Source organism: Monodon monoceros, unplaced genomic scaffold, assembly GCF_005190385.1.
Source record: "Monodon monoceros isolate NGI ecotype Baffin Bay Population unplaced genomic scaffold, NGI_Narwhal_1 Super_Scaffold_21, whole genome shotgun sequence".
Lineage (NCBI taxonomy): Eukaryota > Metazoa > Chordata > Mammalia > Artiodactyla > Monodontidae > Monodon > Monodon monoceros.
In genome coordinates this window covers 164,869,601-164,882,917 of record NW_021703778.1, presented here as the reverse complement: position 1 = coordinate 164,882,917, position 13,317 = coordinate 164,869,601, and the positions used below count along the sequence as shown (strand labels likewise).

The window sequence follows — 13,317 nt, the reverse complement described above, 5'->3', positions numbered from 1 at the left end:
TTTGTGTTTGTTTTTTTTCGTTTATATTTTTTGAGAGCTTGAAATGCTCTTGGAAGCCATTTAGTGAGGTAGACTCCCACTATTTTGCAGATAAAAAAAACCCAAAACCCAAAGGCATTAATGAACTTTGCCCAAGATCACACAGCTTATTTGTTGATAAAACCCAGCCTTTGTTGTGAGTTTTGCCAGTGTCTGGTTATGATAGCATCTTACTAAAGATATATAAGGATTTTTTAAAATTAAAAATATTATTTAGTCTTTATTTTTTTTTTTTAGTTGCAATTTGGCCTTTTTTTCCCTAAGGACCAGCTAGTCAAAAACATCTCACGTTACCTTGGGAAAGTGTAATTTTTATTAGGTAATAGTCCCTAGAGGTGTCCACCGTTTTAGGTTTTTTTTTTTTGGTTTTCTTCCTTATTCTTGAAAAAAATTTGTAAACTTTTTAATTAAAATATACAGACAGATAGTTGTAGGTATATGGATGGCTTGGCTCATTGCACTTATTTCTTTTCAGACAAATGCACTGTTTGCATCTCTTTTGAGTCTGGCTTAAAATGAGAGTATTTGCAGCATTTAAAAAAATGGTTGACAAAGTTTGAAAACCTTTTTATCAGAATACTCTGCAAAGTTGTCACTATTGAAATTGAAGCACACCCTCACTGAAGCACTCCCTCCCGCCTTTCCCCCCCAAGTAAAGTCTTGTTTATTTATTTATTTTTTTTTTTGAACAACAGAAATTTGGTATCTTTCTAGCATTGCAAAAAAGTTACATCATTACTGAATCCTGGCCCACTATTAAGGTTGTCATTCACAAATAAGCTTTTGGCAAAGAAATTGGAATTAGCAAAGATCTTCTGACAGAAATTGGATTGTTGTGTTTCATGTTAGTCTAAATTGTCTTCTATTTTTGTCAGTTATGCTATAATCTGTTACCCTGATTACTCTAGCTCACCGAAAGGGAAAAGCATAATTTCTCAAATTCATAGCGTAGTTCACAGTGATCACTTTTAGTTTCCAAGCAAAGTAGTTTAGTTTTACATTGTAGCGAATGAGCTTTGAAGTGGAAATAGGGACCAAAACTTTATTATGAAACCCCACTGTACATTTTTAATGTTATAAAGAAAATAATTTTATCTGTTTACATATTATTCTCTTATTTAATTGCAAAGATAATGCTTTTTCTACATCTGGAATTTAATTTTATTAATTGGAAAATCTTTTAAAAAACATTTTAAAACTTTGTCAGCCAACTTGAAGCTCTCTGTGATCAGCATATGAGAGCTTTCCTTGTGTCTCCTGCTACAGTTAGAATTCTTAGCTGAAGTTTTGCCTTGTGGAGCTTAACTTTAAACTTTATATCCATGTATAAAATCCTTGACTTAAAGCTTCATACTGGATAAAGGTCATTTTATAACTCAGAAAATGAACATTCAAAGAACGTGTTTTACTTTGTTTATATGATTAAATAACTTATTTTATGTTAATTGAAAACAAATGGCCATGATTTGAAAGTTGCCTTTTAGTATTTGTGGTTGTCATTTGAAATTATCCATAACCCTTGCTTTTATTGAGTCTCAAGCCCTTTTAAAAACAGCAGCTATGTCTCCCCTCCTTCCCCATTCTCCCTCTTGCAGACAAAAGACTGCATGTTGGCTAATGGCAAGCTGGACGATGACTTCGAAGAGGAGGAGGAGGGGGGGGGCCTGACGTGGGGGGCTCCGAAGGAGGACGCCGACGACGAGGAGGACTTCCTGGAGTACGACCAGGAGCACATCAAGTTCATAGATAGCATGCTGATGGGATCCGGAGCTTTTGTCAAGAAAATCTCGCTTTCTGCTTTTTCAGCCACTGATTCCGCCTATGAATGGAAAATGCCCAAAAAATCCTCCTTAGGTAGTATACCATTTTCATCAGATTTTGAGGATTTTGACTATAGCTCTTGGGATGCAATGTGCTATCTGGATCCTAGCAAAGCTGTTGAAGAGGATGACTTTGTGGTGGGGTTCTGGAATCCATCAGAAGAAAACTGTGGTGTTGACACAGGGAAACAGTCCATTTCTTACGACCTGCACACCGAGCAGTGCATTGCTGACAAAAGCATAGCCGACTGTGTGGAAGCCCTGCTGGGCTGCTATTTAACCAGCTGTGGCGAGAGGGCTGCTCAGCTTTTCCTCTGTTCGCTGGGGCTGAAGGTGCTCCCGGTAATTAAGAGGACTGATCGGGAAAAGGCCATGTGCCCGACCAGGGAGAATTTCACCAGCCAACAAAAGAACCTTTCAGGGAGCCGCGCTGCCGCCTCTGGAGCTGGCCCCCGCTCCTCTGTGTTGAAAGACGTGGAGTATGGGTGTTTGGAGATCCCACCGAGGTGCATGTTTGATCACCCAGATGCAGATAGGACACTGAGTCACCTTATCTCGGGGTTTGACAATTTCGAAAAGAAAATCAACTACAGATTCAAGAATAAGGCTTACCTACTACAGGCTTTTACACACGCCTCCTACCACTACAACACTATCACTGGTAAGGAGCCCCCAGACCAGAGCTCACTGCCCTGAAAATGAGACCTTGTGTTAATGGAGTTGTTCTGTAGAATAATGTAAAAAGAATAACCTATGCATGTACATTAGAGTTTAGTGTGCACGGTGGGGGGAGGAAGCACAAGAAAGTGAAAGAAGCCTTTCTTTTTGGGAGCATGCACTGTTCCTTACCTTTGACAGCTGGGAGCAGAGCTATCTTAGCTCCTCGTGTCTCTGTCATTTGATATGCAGCATAATTAGACAGGTTCGGGCCTTAGTATTTCGGTGTGTTTTTGCCATTTTATGCTCCCCCGCCCTTGTCCTTCTGATGCCCGGTCACTGCTGCTTTTGGTTCTTGAATAATTTATTCGTGTATTCTGGATGTCTTTCCACATCTTTTTATTGTTCTTCCTGAACAAAAAGCCCCCTCCCTTTAAGGTCTTTTAAAATCTAAAGATGAACCGATTAAAAGAAACTCTTTCACAGGAAGGTTTCATTGCTCTGACTCTGCTGTCACCTTCTGCTTTGCGCTGTGCTCCGTGTTTTTTTTCCTCCTTTATTTAATAGGCTCCCAATCCATTCGATTAGAAGGGGGAGAATAGGCGCCTAAAACCAAAATCGGCTTCAGGTTTCGAAACAGCTAAAGTCTGTATTTTTTTTTCTGTGTCAGAGTAATAAGCGCTTGAATTCAGAAAACCAAAGCCGAGTATAAAGTTTGTATAAGAAAAACAGTGTAGGTTAAGATGATCAGAAAAATGTAAAACCAAAAGTGAAAAATTATCTGACTCTGGACTAGAAAGGCTGGTGAAACTAAAACCTGTTCTTCTTTGTGGAGAAGAAACGAGGCCTCCTTTTCTACCACGCTGTACTGGCAGGAGCCCTGGGTTCTAGTCTGCCTCGGGCCCTGCTTCTGAGCTCATCGGCTGTGCGGGGGCAGCTCACTATCTCTGTTCCCGCCTCAGTGTCCACGGTTGGACGACTTCTTTTTTTTTTTAAAATTTTTATTGCTTTACGATGCTGTATTACTTTCTACTGTACAGCAAAATGAATCAGCTATACACACACACACACACACAAATGTGTGTATCTCCCCTCTCTTTTGGACTTCCTTCCCGTTTAGGTCACCACAGTGCATTAAGTAGAGTTCCCTGTGCTATGCAGTGTGTTCTCACTAGTTATCTACATTTATAGCAGTATCAATAGTGTATATGTGTCAGTCCCAATCTCCCAGTTCATCCCACCTGAACAGCTTCTTTTTAATCACTGTGAGATGATAGAGGTGTTGATCAGTGTCGATAACTTCTCACATTTTGACATCGATCATTTTTGCTTAAGGTCTTTGCTCGCCTCCACGACTCTCCTTTCTCAGCCTCTTGGTTTGTGTCAAATTCAACATTTTTCATTCAAGTTGAGAAGAAAACTGTCTTGTACTAACTGTCATCTTGTGTAGCAAATGTAACCCAGGAGTGGCGAGGCGTGGTATCACTCCCACACTTTCCAGAGTGTGAGTGGACAGTGTGCAGGGGTGACAGCAGAGTGTGGGGCAGGACTATGTGCAGGGTCTGGCGTTCGTTGCTAGGTGACGATGTGCGGTGGAGCCTTTAGAATGGTGCCCCAGCACCTGCCTGGCCAGCACAGCGCCGGAGGAAAAGGGTTGGGTGATGATGATGTCGCTTGGGAAATGCTCTTTTCTTAACGAGCGTTAGTCTTTTGGCCACTTAAAAATTTTATGACCCCAATTTCTATGTAAGAAATATGCTTAATTTGTCATTAGAACTTAATTTCCAGAGGCTTCCGTATGATGTCAAATAATTTTGTCACTGAAGAATATATATGAAAATCCCAATAAAAAAGTCTTTTCAGTGTGTCTGGGGGATCAGTTCTTTATCTGAGTTATTATTTGAAAATTGTGTAAACGTTTTTGCCGGAGCTCAGGGCTTCACTTTGGATCTTCCCTCAGATTGTTACCAGCGCTTAGAATTCCTGGGAGATGCAATTTTGGACTACCTCATAACCAAGCACCTTTATGAAGACCCACGGCAGCACTCCCCAGGGGTCCTGACTGACCTGCGCTCGGCTCTGGTCAACAACACCATCTTTGCATCATTGGCTGTGAAGTATGACTACCACAAGTACTTTAAAGCAGTTTCTCCTGAGCTCTTCCACGTCATCGATGATTTTGTGCAGTTTCAGCTCGAGAAGAATGAAATGCAAGGGATGGATTCTGAGGTTAGTGCCATTTTAAGATATGTTGAAGTCAGTGTTTAAAATAAGCCTTCCGACTAGGGTTCTCGACAGAGCTGTCTAGAGAGCCAGCCGAAGGCCAGGGTTGTGGTCCCCAGCACGCTCTGCGTTTTCCAGGGAGAAGTGAATGGGTCTCAGTCTTCAGGGAGGCCTTTTCAACTTGACCACTCATACTGTGGTCGTTCTGGCGAGGAGAGGGAGCCAGGGGGCTTTCAGCTGCTTCACCACCCCCAGTCCTTGATTCGGGCTCCAGGCGTTTAGGCACGCCAGAGAGGTGCAGCCCTCCCCCTGCCCCCAGAGAAGCTTTAACCTCAGTGAGAGCTCGGCGTGGTTGGTTCTGTCTTTCTTTCTGTTTAAAATAGGACAGGAGTATTTGCTAGTATCTCAGGTAAGCATCACAAATGTATATTCTGCTTCTACTTGAAATGGGAAAATCTCATTTAAAAACCAAACTTGTGAATTTTTAGGGACTGGAATTTGAGAGGTTTCTACTGTAAGTTCAGCCAAAGGTTCTTTGGTGATGGAGCTAATTCTGATGTGTTTGTGAACTATTTTGAAATTTTGTAGGAAAGGATTTTGCTGAGATCTTTCCAATCTCCTGTAATCCTTCACTAACATCCATCCACGTACCTGGCTACCCAGGAGAGCACTTGCATTTCTTCTTCTCCTCATTCTGATTCCTTTGTTCTTCTTTCTGTAGATTTCTTGTAAGTCATGGAATCCATTCATAACTCTGGTAGCCATTTTAATTACTCTTTCTTTAATTTGTACCTTCCTGTTTTTTAATCGCACAAACCGTCGTTAGGGAGTAGTGCATTTCCTTGGCCTCCTGTGAGAGAAATGAAGAGCCTGGGTTTTGAGGTGTAGCCACGGGGCAGAAGGGTCAAGCATGTTGAACGGGATGGAGGATGTGCTGAAGGGGAATCAGTAGGCAGTGCCCTTCCTCTCCCCTTTCACCCTTGCACACTCTTCCAAGATTAAGGGTCTGAGTTGGAGCACAGCTAGCGGTGAGACCAGGAATTAGAACCATCTCAGATATATTCAATATTATTTCTAGTCTCATTCTGTAGCAATATTTAAGCTTAGAAGTTGAGGAATTAGCTAAACCCAAAGTTCTCTTTTGATGACAGTTGGACATACTGGCTTTGTTAGTTTTTGTTCATTCTTTTCCTTCCCTTCATTTATATAAACATATGTATAGAAGTTACAAAAACTGATTGGGAATGTCATGGTCTGGCTTCTCTGACTTACTGTTTGATCTTAAGAAAGTCTCTCCACCTCTCTGGGCCCCAGTTTCCTCATTTGTAAAAGGAGAGAATTAAACTTGATAAGTTTAAAAATTCCCGTCTACAACAGTAAGTATCTTATTTTTTCCGGTAGTCAGCATCTATTATATAGAACTTTGTGTGGCTAAACCATCCATTTAGAAATTACTATCCCCTCTTCTTTTTATTTCTCTTTCACAAGTAATGTGTGTGTATTTTAGAAAATACAGATAACCGAAATTAACATTTTGTGGTGTTTTATTGCTAATGTACATAGACATAAAGTTAATGTACGATATAAAATGAAGTTATAGCATGCACAGTGTACCATACCCTATTCTTTTCACTTAATATATTGTGGATGACTTTCCCCGATCATTAATAATTGGGATTACAACTTTCAGTAGCTGCACGCTAGTGAGTATATGGCTATAATGTAATGCGTTTAAACAATCCTTTGCGACTGGGTGGTTAAGGTATTTTTTGTTAGGGTTTGTAATAAACGTGGATGCGGTAAATATACTTAAATATCCAGTTACCTCCTTAAGATGAATTCCTAGAGACGGAATTGCCACATCAAAGAATTGTGAACTTTTGAAAGGCGTTTGATACATACGTGAGTTTTTATTCTATTAATCTGAGTACCTACTGTGTGTCAGGTTCTCTGTCATAGTGAACATTTATTAAGTGGTTTAATAAAAGGGGAGCTTGGAGGAAAATATCTTCCAAATAGAATTCCCCTGTCAAAAAAGTGGCAGTTTACACTCCCCAGGACAGTGTACACCCTTGCTCGCGCTGCACCGACGAGTGTTCTGCCTGCTCCTTGCCAAGCCGCCAGGGGCTAGCCCTGTTTCAGTGTGCAGTTCTGTGATTATGAGTGAAATATGAAACTTCTTTCCATCAATTTATTGCCTATTTCCAGTTCGTGTTAGGGTTGTTTTTGTTTTTATTTGGAAGTAATCTTCTTTCCTTTGTTGACTATAGAATACTAAATAGGGAAGGGCTTTTTTTCTTTTTCTTTTTTTTTTTTTAAGGTAAGGTAACGTTTGTGAAGAACCTGTTAACGGTGTAATTGGCATGTCATAAATGTTTGATGTTGTTACCCTTGTTAAAGATATAGTAAGAGTCATGTCCAAGAAAAGAAACACATCTCTGTAGACTGCCTCTCAAAGCGGCCTTTTTGCTTACGAGTCACTTTTCTCCCTGTAATAGCTTAGGAGATCTGAGGAGGATGAAGAGAAGGAAGAGGATATTGAAGTTCCAAAGGCCATGGGGGACATTTTCGAGTCGCTTGCTGGTGCCATTTACATGGACAGCGGGATGTCGCTGGAGACGGTTTGGCAGGTGTACTACCCCATGATGCGGCCGCTGATAGGTACGGTTGCTCCCCTTCGAGAGAGGCGGAGGCACAGTTAAAAACAGCTTCAAGGGTACTGATCACATTATTCTTTCATTTTGATTACAGAAAAGTTTTCTGCAAATGTGCCCCGTTCCCCTGTGCGAGAATTGCTTGAAATGGAACCAGAAACCGCCAAATTTAGGTAAGCAAAAATAGGCGTGGAAAACAGTTAACTTACTGAAAAACAAGGGGGAAGAGTTCTCGAAGATGCCATACACGAATGATTTTGAAAAATGTTTACCCTGGGACACGCTCTTATGCAGTTGCTGTTTGTAGCCCGATTGACTTCTTTTGGTTTTGTAAAGTAACGCTGAGTGAGGGAAGGAGCTGCAGCCCTGTCTGTTGGCAGTGTGCAGCAGCCATAACGCATGTTTCCTTCGTGTGGTGTCAGCTTGTATCGGGGGCTCTCAGCCTGAGAGTACATACTTGGTGCTGACTGACTATAATAATAAATACTTCTGACTTCTAATTCAAGCTGTTTGGCTTTGTTACAGCCCGGCTGAGAGAACTTATGATGGCAAGGTCAGAGTCACCGTGGAAGTAGTAGGAAAGGGGAAATTCAAAGGTGTTGGCCGAAGTTACAGGATTGCCAAATCTGCAGCGGCAAGAAGAGCCCTACGAAGCCTCAAAGCTAATCAACCTCAGGTTCCCAACAGCTGAAACCCCTTTTTAAAACTAAAAAAAAAAAAAAACAAAAAAAAGCAGAATTAAGGTGGAAAATATTTAAGTTGAAAAGGATGATTTAAAACTGATAGTGGAACGAATTGAAGGCAGAATTTAAAGTTTGTTTGATAACAAGATAGGTTACAGAATAAAACATTTAACACATGTATAAAAATTTTGGAACTAACTGTAGTTTTAGTTTTTTGCGCAAACACAATCTTGTCTTCTTTCCTCACTTCTGCTTTGTTTAAATCACAAGAGTGCTTTACTGATGACATTTAGCAAGTGTTCAAAGAAATTATTGAGAGTCTTTGTTTTGTTTTGTTTCGTTTTAGTTTAATTCTGTCAGCTTTGCTTAGAGTTCGGAGGCCAAGGAGCTTAAACCTGGAATAGCCCCCAGGGTTCTGTTGAGAGCCCTTGACACCCGACGGTGTGTGTGGCAGTGCCAGTCCTGCATAGTTGATAAGCTGAGTAGAGCGATGCAGTTTGCGAGACAAGTGTGCCAGCGTTGTCTTTCCTTTCCACATTATAGCGTGTAAGATGATGTTTCCTGGTCGCTGTTGCACTTAATGGTAAGGGACAGATTTTTAATTAGCATTGGCTGGCATGTTGGCAAATCACATTTTAGTTTTCTCATGCCATGTTGTCTTGCATAGAAGAGGTTCTTGCCTTAAGAGTAAAACCCTCATGGATATTCTTTCATTTCTGATCTTTTTGGAACAAACTGTTTTACATTCCCTTCATTGTGTTATTATGCATTAGACCTTGAGACAGCGTGATACTTACAACTCACTAGTATAGTTGTAACCTAACTTATGACGGGATTATATGAGAATTTCTGTCATATGTGTACTGAAGACATTTTCAAAACCAGAATAGGTAGTCTATGGAGTTTTTAAAATACCATCATAAAAATAATCGTTGGCTAAATACCCAATTTTACTGAAAACCTCCTGCTAGGTAGTTCCGCTGATGGAAATTGTTTGTGGCAAATAATTTTGCCCTGTAGGCTATTGCTCTAACAAAATAAACTCTAGACATATCACACCTAAAATATGCTGCAGATTTTATAATGGATTGGTTACTTATTTAAAGAAGCAAAACAGAGCACCTTACCCTTAGTCTTCTCACATACATTTCTTACTGTACTTTTCGGAGTGTTGCATGCGTATTTCACCTACCAAAGCTGTGCTGTCAATGCCACGAAAGTTTAACGTTTGCGATAAACTGCCGTAATTTTGATACATCTGTGATTTAGGCCATTAATTTAGAGAAACTAGCTCATTGTTTCCATCTTTGGAAAAGGAAGAAAAAAAGGCATTTTTAGGCATTTGCCTAAGTTTCTTTAATTAGACTTGTAGGCACTCTTCATTTAAATACCTCAGTTCTTTTGCATGCATTTTTTCCCCTGTTTGGTGCTATGTTTATGTATTATGCTTGAAATTTTAATTTTTTTTTTTTTTTTGCACTGTAACTATAATACCTCTTAATTTACCTTTTTAAAAGCTGTGGGTCAGTCTTGCACTCCCACCAACATACCAGTAGAGTTTTGCTGCAATTTGCCCCATTAATTATGCTTGAAATTCAAGAAGCTGAGCAGAGGTGTCTAAATAATTTCCAGCACATCATTGTGAACGTGATGCCTCATGCAATGCTGCATTTATGTTTTAAATTGCAGTTGAATACTGTACTTCTTGCTTTATCTGCACCACCTACCCCCAGAGAAACACCTCTGTGCGTGTGCACGCAGAAAACTGTCAGCTCTGCTTTCTAAGGAGACCTGAGTGAAGGGGACGTTAAGCTTCTCCAGTGTGATTTGTTGTCTCCAATCTTAAACTTCAGTTGAGATCTAAATTATTAAATGAGCTTGAGAGCAAATCAGTTTGGGTGGACATGTTTTTAAAATATTTAATTCTGATTTGGAACCTTAGATTTCTATTTGTTTTTTTTTTTTTTAAGGAACCTCCATGTAAGATCTCCTGGCAATTTAAAACCAAGCAATTGTTGGATTATGTAACTGTAAATGTATACAATTAACAAGTAAGGCTGGATGTGAATTTCACTTTTGAGGGTGATTCGTGATAAAGTTGTATCACAAATCTCTTGATAATTTATAAACTACCTGATGCCAGGAGCTTAGGGCCTTGCATTGTGTCTAATGCACTAATCCCAGTGTTAAGGGATTCACTGGCCTCCTGGCACCAAAATCAGATTGTTTCACAGTTACAGTTCCCGTGGGGAGAAAAATGCCTCAATATATTTTGTAACCTTAAGACGAGTATTTTTTGTTAATACTAAAAAGTTCAGACTTGGATGAGATTAGGTCACACAGTCTCAGGGGCTCAAATTTCCTGCTACCATTCAAAATGTTTTTACTCAACAGCAAACTTCAGCTATTGCTTTTTTTATTTTTTTGGTTGGAGGACAATAGCTGATTTTAATTGTGACTCACGCTTTGAAGCAATCTGTGATCCCCTGGTTACTAAGTTAAAAAATAAAAACTATGAGTTAGACGTATGAAATGGTTATGAACGCTTTTGTGCTGCTGATTTTTAATGCTGTAAACTTTCCCCTAGTTTCGTTTATTGAAATGTTTCCCATCCATTAATTAAGGGAAAAAAATCACTCTTGTTGCTCCACTTTACCACCTTGTCTGTCATCCTTTTGTTCCTGTGATTGCCATGTGAGACCGAGTGTGATTTGGAAACCCCCCTGGTGTGGCTGTGCGGCCAGCACGTGCGGGAAGGACTGGGCAGGCGCGTTTTGAAAAGCAACTGCAGAAATTCCTTACGGTGATTGTGTGGAGGTTAGTTGGCATGAACCTTCATTGTAAATGTTTTTTGATTTTTTTTTTTTTTTATAATACACTTTCAGCAGTCCTGACTATGCTGCGTTTTGTGATAGCTTTTTTCCCCTCTGTTCTGTTCATGTAGCACAGATAAGCATTGCACTTGGTACCATGCTTTACCTCATTTCAAGGAAAATATGCTTAACTGAGAGGAAAAAATGTGGTTTGGCCTCGCTGCTGTTCTGATTTACCGAATTTGAAAAAGATAATTACAATGCCTGCAATGTGTCATATACTTGCACAACTTACATAGGTCATTTTTGTCTGTGGCATTTTTACTGTTTGTGAAAGTATGACGAAGATTTGTTAACTGAACTCTTAATTATGTTTTAAAGATGTTTGTTACTTTTTTTTTTCTTTTCTCTTTTACATTATGTGAAGTGATTAAATTTAGAATGACCTCTAACACTCCTGTAATTATCTTTTGAAATACTAATAGTTTTCCTCTCTTAATAATAGCTTGCCCTCAGAAAGATTCAAATTGCCCTGCCCGAATAGTAAGAGACTGGAGGCTGCTTTGGTTCTGTTGGTTCAGTTCACAAATACAATTATTCACCCAGCAGTCGGCTCTTTTAGTCATTACCTGACATCAGCCTGTGTAACTGCGGAGTGCAGAGACTAATCGAGACCCAGACCTACCACAGTTCAGTCTTAAGGCCCAGTTGATTTAAAACTTTCTGTCTTCCTCTGTTAGGGTGTCTAATCCTTTTACACAAAATTTAAGCCACCAAACGGAGACCTTGATGTCTTCATTTCAACTGCATCTGAAGTTCTTTTAGTGCCCCGAACCAGTTTGTGTTAGCTGCGGAATTGAAACTCGTGTCTTGTTTATTACCTATATGGTTATTTTAATTACATTTAAATAGGTATATTTTTTCAACCACTGATTACTTTTCAGGAACTTAATTATTTCCAAATAAATTTCTTTATTTTATATTGTACATGAGAAGTTTTTAAGATATGTTTAAGACCAAGAATATTGAAATGATTTTAAAAGTTGTTGGATTCGCCAGTAGCAATATCTAGGGAATTTGCGTTGAGACTATTGTATTTTCCACTAGCAGTGAAAATGATCTTTTGAAGCTAACTTGTAAATATATTTTAATCGTTAATTGCTTTTTTTCTCTAGTCCATTTTTATTTGGACATCACCCACAATTTAAATTTTATAGATGCACTCAGAATTCACTGCAGCAGCAGGTTAGATGGCAAAAACGCAAAGGTGAACAGGAAGTGAAATTTCTGGCTTTTCTGCTGTAAATAGAGTGAAGGAAAATGACTAAAATCAAGTAAAACTAACACATATATAATTTGATTGACAAAAAAGTATTTACCGTCACACGCTGCAGCTGTGTCTAAGGAACACGATGTGACTCATTCATACGGCGGTCATGCTGCAGAAATCCGCGTCTGCACCTTACGGGTCACAATTACCTTTAGTCGTTTTTTTTTTTTTTTTTTTTGTAATAATTGTAGCCAAGTAGATCTCCAATAAAGTTATGGTCGGTTCACTTTGTGTCCTTTTGTCTTTTTCTTTTCTTGTTTTGATTCAGGTCAAGTTTAAATAGTTGTAGCAGAAACGTCTTTAAAGTGTTTTACTTCCATGGTCATCTGAAAACGCATACTTTAATATGGTAAAACGTTGTTTACCAAGTTATGCTTCCCGTCTACTGGTGGAGTTATCTCCTAACAACTGCCTTGTTCTTTTTCTGATTTAAATAATAGCAGTGTGTTTGCCTGAAATTCTGCCACATTGACTGATGTTTTCCAGGTCCTGGATTATCTGTGACACATTTGACACATTCCTTAAGGGAATTTGGTTATTCTGAAGTCAAGTGGACAGAATGTTCGGCTTCCAGGTTTTTAGGACCCACTTCCAATACAGTATTGGTTAAGAAAGAATTCCGTTATTTCAAGCTTTGACCCAACCTTTCTGTAACTCAGTAAACCAAGCACTAAAAGGAATGCCTTTGCCGTAGGAACAAGATGGTAAGTATAAGTTTCTTAGAATGAGAAAAAAAATTCAGTTTTCCTTTATAAGAGTTTAAATTAATCTCTTCCTTTCCCCTCACTCTGACTTCTCGAAACTGAAGGAGGAAAAAGTATACGTATTTTAATCCTGAGGAATTTGGTTGAGTTCTACGTACTTGCGTTCGTTGGTGTTGCTGCCCAGAATTCACTGCATGGTTCAGGCCAAGCCTGAGAGCCACAGCCCTTTCCCGCCGCCTCGCCCTCCCTTCCTGTGGCTGGAACAGGGAACACAGCCAGGCCAGGCCAGGCACATCAGCTTGCAGGTTGTGATGTGCATGAAAAGAATCCAGATGGAAGTGAGCTTTTTTCTTTTTGTGGATCTGTAAGTGTATAATGTAGGTATTGGATGGAA

The 13,317-nt window shown here is 39.6% G+C and overlaps 1 protein-coding gene across 2 annotated transcripts in view; it reads left to right on the top strand.

Annotated features, from left to right (window-relative positions):
* Window positions 1–12,445, top strand: part of DICER1 (dicer 1, ribonuclease III) — a 68,625-nt gene extending 56,180 nt beyond the window's left edge. For both annotated transcript variants that reach the window (XM_029237209.1, XM_029237210.1), the window contains 5 exons: window positions 1,635–2,520; window positions 4,477–4,745; window positions 7,238–7,400; window positions 7,491–7,566; window positions 7,919–12,445. In XM_029237209.1, coding sequence (XP_029093042.1) covers window positions 1,635–2,520; window positions 4,477–4,745; window positions 7,238–7,400; window positions 7,491–7,566; window positions 7,919–8,084 — 1,560 coding nt within the window. In that variant the 3' untranslated portion in view covers window positions 8,085–12,445. The remainder of the gene's footprint in view (window positions 1–1,634; window positions 2,521–4,476; window positions 4,746–7,237; window positions 7,401–7,490; window positions 7,567–7,918) is intronic.
* The last annotated feature ends 872 nt before the right edge of the window (window positions 12,446–13,317 follow it).